The sequence below is a fragment of the Bison bison genome, unplaced genomic scaffold, assembly GCF_000754665.1.
Source record: "Bison bison bison isolate TAMUID 2011002044 unplaced genomic scaffold, Bison_UMD1.0 scf7180017864145, whole genome shotgun sequence".
In the NCBI taxonomy this organism is placed as follows: Eukaryota; Metazoa; Chordata; class Mammalia; order Artiodactyla; family Bovidae; genus Bison; species Bison bison.
The window spans coordinates 9,262,442-9,268,542 of NW_011494717.1; the positions used below are offsets into that span (position 1 = coordinate 9,262,442).

At 54.1% G+C, this 6,101-nt stretch overlaps 2 protein-coding genes across 4 annotated transcripts in view; one reads left to right on the plus strand and one right to left on the minus strand.

Moving 5' to 3' along the window:
- Nucleotides 1–4: 4 nt before the first annotated feature.
- On the plus strand, nt 5–1,409 carry KRTCAP3 (keratinocyte associated protein 3; the record flags this gene model as incomplete). Its single annotated transcript, XM_010840695.1, has 6 exons — nt 5–127; nt 218–277; nt 492–698; nt 826–960; nt 1,065–1,178; nt 1,300–1,409. Coding segments are annotated over 5 exons (633 nt in total), but the record flags the coding sequence as incomplete, so codon positions are not given.
- A 62-nt stretch (nt 1,410–1,471) lies between these two features.
- IFT172 (intraflagellar transport 172) overlaps nt 1,472–6,101 on the minus strand; it is a 38,064-nt gene continuing 33,434 nt past the window's right edge. For 2 of the 3 annotated variants that reach the window (XM_010840652.1, XM_010840651.1), the window contains 13 exons: nt 5,678–5,776; nt 5,386–5,495; nt 5,196–5,259; nt 5,013–5,099; nt 4,618–4,734; nt 3,952–4,062; nt 3,642–3,761; nt 3,052–3,147; nt 2,774–2,833; nt 2,590–2,688; nt 2,133–2,286; nt 1,839–1,930; nt 1,472–1,612 (listed from right to left, as the gene is read on the minus strand). In XM_010840652.1, the coding sequence (XP_010838954.1) occupies nt 1,523–1,612; nt 1,839–1,930; nt 2,133–2,286; nt 2,590–2,688; nt 2,774–2,833; nt 3,052–3,147; nt 3,642–3,761; nt 3,952–4,062; nt 4,618–4,734; nt 5,013–5,099; nt 5,196–5,259; nt 5,386–5,495; nt 5,678–5,776 (1,299 nt within the window). In that variant the 3' untranslated portion in view covers nt 1,472–1,522. Of the gene's footprint in view, nt 1,613–1,838; nt 1,931–2,132; nt 2,287–2,589; nt 2,689–2,773; nt 2,834–3,051; nt 3,148–3,641; nt 3,785–3,951; nt 4,063–4,617; nt 4,735–5,012; nt 5,100–5,195; nt 5,260–5,385; nt 5,496–5,677; nt 5,777–6,101 lie in introns of those variants that run through there. The other variant, XM_010840653.1, reaches the window with a different exon arrangement.

The following is a 6,101-nucleotide window of genomic DNA, read 5'->3' on the forward strand; positions in this document are numbered from 1 at the left end:
CCCCAGGACCCTGTTGCTGGGGGCCGTGCTGCACGGCACCGTCCTGCGGCACGTGGCCAACCCCCGCGGCGCCGTCACCCCGGAGTACACCACCGCCAATGTCATCTCCGTGGGCTCAGGGCTGCTGGTGAGCGCGGCGGGGCGGGACGAGCCGGGGCAGGGGCGCGGGCGGAGGGGGCCGCCGAGCGGTGCGGGCCTCAGGTTTCGTTTCTTCCAGAGCGTTTCCTTGGGACTTGTGGCCCTTTTGGCGTCCAGGAATCTTTTTCGCCCACGATTGGTGAGATTTCTGGAGCTTTAAGGAGGAGGCCTGGTGCCAGGGAAGCGGGCAGGGTGTGTGTGTGTGTGCCGGGGGTGGGGGCGGGGGGAGGCGCCTGATTCAGCTTCGTCTTTAGTGGGAGAGCGAGCCCCAAATAAGAGTAACCGAGGTGTCTGGTCAGTGGGCGAGGCAGCCACCCCCCAGGCTGCTCACCCTGACCTCCTTCCCCTGCCAGCACTGGGCCCTGCTGGCGCTAGCGCTGGTGAACCTTCTCTTGTCTGCTGCCTGCTCCCTGGGCCTCCTCCTCGCTGTGTCCCTCACTGTGGCCAATGGCGGCCGTCGTCTTATTGCTGACTGCCACCCAGGACTGCTGGATCCTTTGGTACCGCTGGACCAGGGGTCTGGACATGCTGACTGCCCCTTTGACCCCACGAAAATCTATGTGAGTCCAATTCTCTCCTCAGCCTTTTTGCAGTCCACAGAGCCTGGGTCCTGCCCTTTAATCACCCGCACTTGCCACTCCTGCCTGACTTCCTCTCCTTGTCTCCCGCCCTTCCTTCACCTTTTAGGACACAGCCTTGGCTCTCTGGATCCCTTCTGTGTTCATGTCTGCAGCCGAGGCTGCTCTCTCTGGTTACTGCTGTGTGGCTGCACTCACCCTGCGTGGGGTAGGGCCCTGTAGGAAGGATGGGCTACAGGAGCAGGTAAGGAAGATGAACAGGAAGGGCTCATTCTACACAGATTGTGTTGAAGAGACGCTGGATTATATAACTGAGGGCTGGAGCACTAATCCCACCCTTTTGTGTAGCTGGAGGAGCTGACAGAGCTTGAATTTCCTAAACGTAAATGGCAGGAAAATGTGCAGCTATTGGACCAAACGCGAGAAATCCGGACCTCACAGAAAAGTTGGGTTTAGGGCCAGGTAATGGGCCAGGAGGACTGTGGCCTGGGAAAGGGCAGTGGTAGGGAGCACGCCTGGAACTGGGTTGAGTCCTTTGCTATGCTGCTGGCCCTCTGACCAGGCTCTCCCTTCTGTCAAGCAGGTGCAGGTCCGAAGGCTCCGTCCACAAGGGTTTTCCATTGACCCCTAGGATATGTTTATATAGTAACAGCTATAATAAAAGGACCTCTCTTCTACTTGATTATGTTTCCTTTTTGGGGAAAGGGGTGCTGGGCTAGTGTTGGGGGTGACCTTGTTCAAAGAATACAGTGGTCTCGGTTACTTACAAGACTTTAATGAAGGATGGAACCTACTGACTCTCCCAGTTACTGGAAAGAGAAGCTGGTGCTGGGCAGCCCCCCGCACCACTGACTGATGAACTTCAGCACATCTTGGCACATGGGGCTGTGGGAGGTCTGTGAGCAAACAGAGCAGGAGAGGGACTCAGCAGTACTGGGAAGAACATTCCCGATAGAGGGAAAACCAGCTCCATCTCAGTGTGGGGAGCAGGCTGTGGGGCCTGCACCTGCCTTCTTGACAGTCCACCCCCAACACATACACACCACCCCAGTGGTTGGTGCTGGTTGGTCTTCAGTGTTCTCCCTGCCCTCAGCCCTCAGCCCTCAAGCCTTCCTCTCTAACCTTGATAGCCATAAGGAACTTGTTCCAGTTCTTCTTGTTAGCTGCCTTCCCTGGCCGCTTAAATTCAATTTTGTTCCTCAGAATGGGGTATCCTGGGGGTTGGAGGGAGAGAAAAAGATGAATTGGAGTGTGAGAGGGATTGAGAGGGAATAACAAAGAGCAAGTGAGGGGCAGAAAGTAGGATGTTCTTGTCTTCTGCATCCTTTACTGAATCACAGTAAAACAGTATCTTGATCCTGCTATTTCCCCCTCCTTTCCACCCAGCACAGAATATGGTGCTCTAGGGTTCTGTACCTGTAATGAGGCAGGGCAGGGCCCGAACCCCAGTGCTGGCCGCCACCAGGGAAGCCTCGTAGGCCCCACGCTCATCCCGAGGTAGAACCTGCTCCAGCCGCTGGTCCATTGAGACTGTGAGAACCCAGTCTCGAACCTCTTCTCGCTGAGCCTCCTGGGAAGAACAGAGCAGCTTCACGCAGGGCAGGGCAAGTGGAGGGTGGTAAGGAAGGGGTTTGCTAAGCTGTCGTCCCATGTACCATCTTTCACCCACGAATGAAACTCCTTGCACTGGTGACCAATTGCAGCCTTAGCTTTTTCCTCTGCTTCTAGTTTCACTGAAGGGATAGTGAGGGCTGGGGCCCCTCCAAAGACATCGCTGTCTGATGCCATCAGAGTGTTGGGAGGACCATCCTTAAGAGTGTCCTCCCTTCCAGTGCAGTCATGCTCGAGAGGCCTCCTGTTTCTGTGCCCTTACCGGGACGTGCTGCTTGGCTGGGAGTGGCACCTCAAAGGGAATGTCTGTGTCCTGAAAGTCAGAGTGGTCAAGGGCATCCAGGGTCCCTTCTTCAATTGCCTGTGGCAGAGTGGGCAGCCATGAGATGGGCACAGCTTGTGACAGGCCAAACCTTGCAACTTCTGGGCACAACTGCCCTACTCACATCAGTCAGATCCAAAAAGCGGTTGAGGAAGATGAAGGCCATGTTCTCCCAGCCAACTGCCTGTAACAGAGAAATGTCAGTAGGAGTGAGCAGCTGGCCTTGGCTGTTGTTTTTCCAGGATGCAGGGGGGAGAATCCAGGAAGATGGAGGAAAATGATATCCTCCACCACATCAGCCCACACTCAGCTCTGCTCTAACTTGAGCAGCTGGGACAGTCTACCTTCCAACTTTTCTTCCTTCTCTCCTCGGCCCCACCCTTGGTTGGCCCCGTTGCTCACCTTGGCAGCAGTGCCTGCTTCATAGAAGGCCTTATCTGCAGGTAGTAGTTGGGTGTGACGCAAGAGTGAAACAGAAAGCCTGGCAGCTACAGTTTCCTGTGAATTAAAGCATTATGATTCTGGCCCTATAGTGACTGAACTACCAGACTAATGATCTTATAACTAAAGCAGCCATAGAACCAGAAGATCAACGATCAATATTAAATTGCTCTGAGTCATGGTCTGAGCTTTTTTCATCTGCACAAGAGAACTAGGCCTAGGTTATTTCCTCCCACCTCTAGAATTCCATCATCCAACTACAGTAACTCAATATAGTATCATGAATAAGCTAAAAGTATCTTTTATAAGAGGTCAATGTAGAAATCATGGAATTAGAATGTTTGAGCATAAGGAGGCTGGAGCTGTGTGGGCACAGAGCCCTAAGAAGGTCAAAGGGATGCAGAAAGGAAACCATCTCAGCAAGGGCTAAAGATTTCTTTAAATGGAAAAGAGACTAGGGGAGAAGTGGGCCAAGCTTGAGACTGTCCTGAACTTGCATTCATTCAGGTTCACGCATGTGAAGCTCAGTGCCCCTCCCTGCTCCATCTCACCAGCTCTTTGACGCTCTGGGCTGCAGAGCGGGTGGCGTAGTAGTGAGCAATCAACAGCATGGTCTCGAACTCCTCGTGGGCTGGAGAGTTGGCCTCACTGGACTTCACCAGGTTTTCACACTAGAGTGGGAAGAGCACACAGCCTGGGTCGGGGGTCAGAGGAGTGCCAGGGAGGGCCAGAGTGGTCAATGGATGGCTGCCCAGAGGAAGGCAGAGCTCAAGGGTGAGTCTGGGTGTGAAGGGAGAGACGAGGGCAGGGCCAGGTGGCCCGAGCAGCCCTCCAGCTCTGCTGCCCGCCTGGCTGCCTCACCAGGTTGAAGAGGACGTCCCGGAGGTCAGCCCAGCTGTGATAGGCCTCAGCACTGTTGGTCCCAGGAGAGCTCACCATGTCAGTGAAGATCCTTTTGTAGATGTTGAAGTTCTGGAGGCGGAGAGGGTAGGGGAGCTGAGCGAGAGGAATACAACTACGAGAGAAAAGGGGAGTGGGGCCAAAGAAGAAAACTGGGCTGGAAATGGCATGTGGAGGAGCTGTGGGACGCTGCTGGAGAAAGTGCTGTGTTTCAGGGAAGAGAAAGAAGGAGGGTAAGAAAACACCCATCTCTTCCTAACTGGTGCTCTGTGGGTGTGGGCAGATGTGTGACTGTGAATGCACAGTCACAGTGTTAACGGCATAACACCCGGAGAGCTGTGCTGCTCAGACAGGAGAGGGGTGTTCACACTCTGGAGGAAGTTAGTCAGGCCCTCAAGGTGTGTGCAGGGCTCAGCTCTGAAAGACTGTTTCCTGTGTTAGCCTTCAGAGGGTAAATCCTCCAGAGAGGCTGTACAGTTCAGAAGAGCCTGGGCGGAGTCTCTGGGCACAATGCTCTCTAACGAAGGAATTCTTTGAGAAGACAGATCCTGAGTGGTGTGAGCAGCTGTCGAGGAGAAGGTAAGAATTTCTTTGGGGAAACATTCACTCTGAGGAGCAGGCTGGTACCTGTGGGTTAGCAGGGGCTCCATGCTGCACGTACAGGGCCAGTGCCTGGGCACAGCCACCCTCCCGGATCAGGTGAGTTGCATACAATGCCACGTATTTGTGCAGAATCTTGTAGTTCTGTTTGAGGGGTGCAGGAAAAGCAGGGGGAGGTTGGGGTCAGACCAGGCTGTGAGGGTGGGGTCCTGACTTGAGGCCATGGATTTGTTTAGGAGGCGAAGGGCATGTGCATGCCATGCTCTGACCTGATGTCAGAGCGTGAAGACTGAGCTCTCTGATGCTGATTAGGGATCTTTGGGGTTTGGCCTTTGGAGGAAGAGAGAGAGATACTCTCCAGGACAGGTTGGGAGTCAGAGGAAATACCCAGAGGGGCTGGCGTGGGAGGAAGGGACGAGTACCTGCTTGGTGGCTGTTTCAATGCACTTGTCCCACTGGCCCTGCTCCACATAGAGGTCCAAAGCAGCCACCACGTCCACACCCACTAGCTACGGACCAGTTAAAAAGACAGTTACATGAGGGAAGAAGAGGGAAAGTCTCTGAGCCTCCCTGTGCTCGCCTCCTGCTGCCTCTGCCAGTCTCACCGAGTCCACTTTGCCCTGGCTCTTGAGGAACTCTTTATAACACTGGTCCACATAGTCTTCATACCTGTGAAGGCATGCAGAAAGCTCGCACATCAAAGCCCCAGAAGCACACCCTTCCCATGAGAACTTCCTCCCAGTCTTTACAAAAGGAAGTAAAATAATTTCTAGTGAGAAGGGGTCATGAGCTTACCGGGGATCTAGCTCCTTAGCTACACGCTTGGCCTTGTTCCATTCCTCACCCTCAATGAAAGCATCGATCGCTTCCTTGACGAGGTCCAGGTTCAGATAGAGCTCTGCAGCCTACACAGGGGAAAATCTGAGACTGGAGATGTCTCTCTCCCCTCCTTCCCGCCTCTCCCTCCTGGGAACTCTGGGGAAACAGAAATGCATGCCGAGCCTGCCAGGAGACCCCCCTCCCGACTTCACACGGCTTCTACCCATCTCTGTAGAATCTTTCTGTTCAGTCCCAGTGCCCTACTTACTGCGCTGTGCTTTCCAATTCCAATCAGCTGGGGTCCCACAGCCCGAACTACTTCCAGACTACGTGGGGGAGGTAGAAACTTGATGGAGAGTTCAGCTGCCTGAGGGTTGAGCAGAAGATGGAACTGGGCAGAGAGACAAATACTGCCCGGGGGTCCTCGACCTGCTCTATTTTTACCTCCAGATGCCAACTTTCTTGCCTTCTCCCTCACTTTCCACCCTCTGGGGCAAATTCTGCCTCATGGTCCATCAGAGCTTTTACATGACCATCAGAGGACCTATCTGTTCCTTTCAGCTCTTCCTCTTTCAGACACTCACTGCTGCCTGAGAGCACTGCATTTGGTTCTGTCACCTTTCACAAACTGGTTTCTCAAGGTCTTTGTCACAAACAGAACCCTGGTGGCATGGTGTAGAGAAAAAACCCCT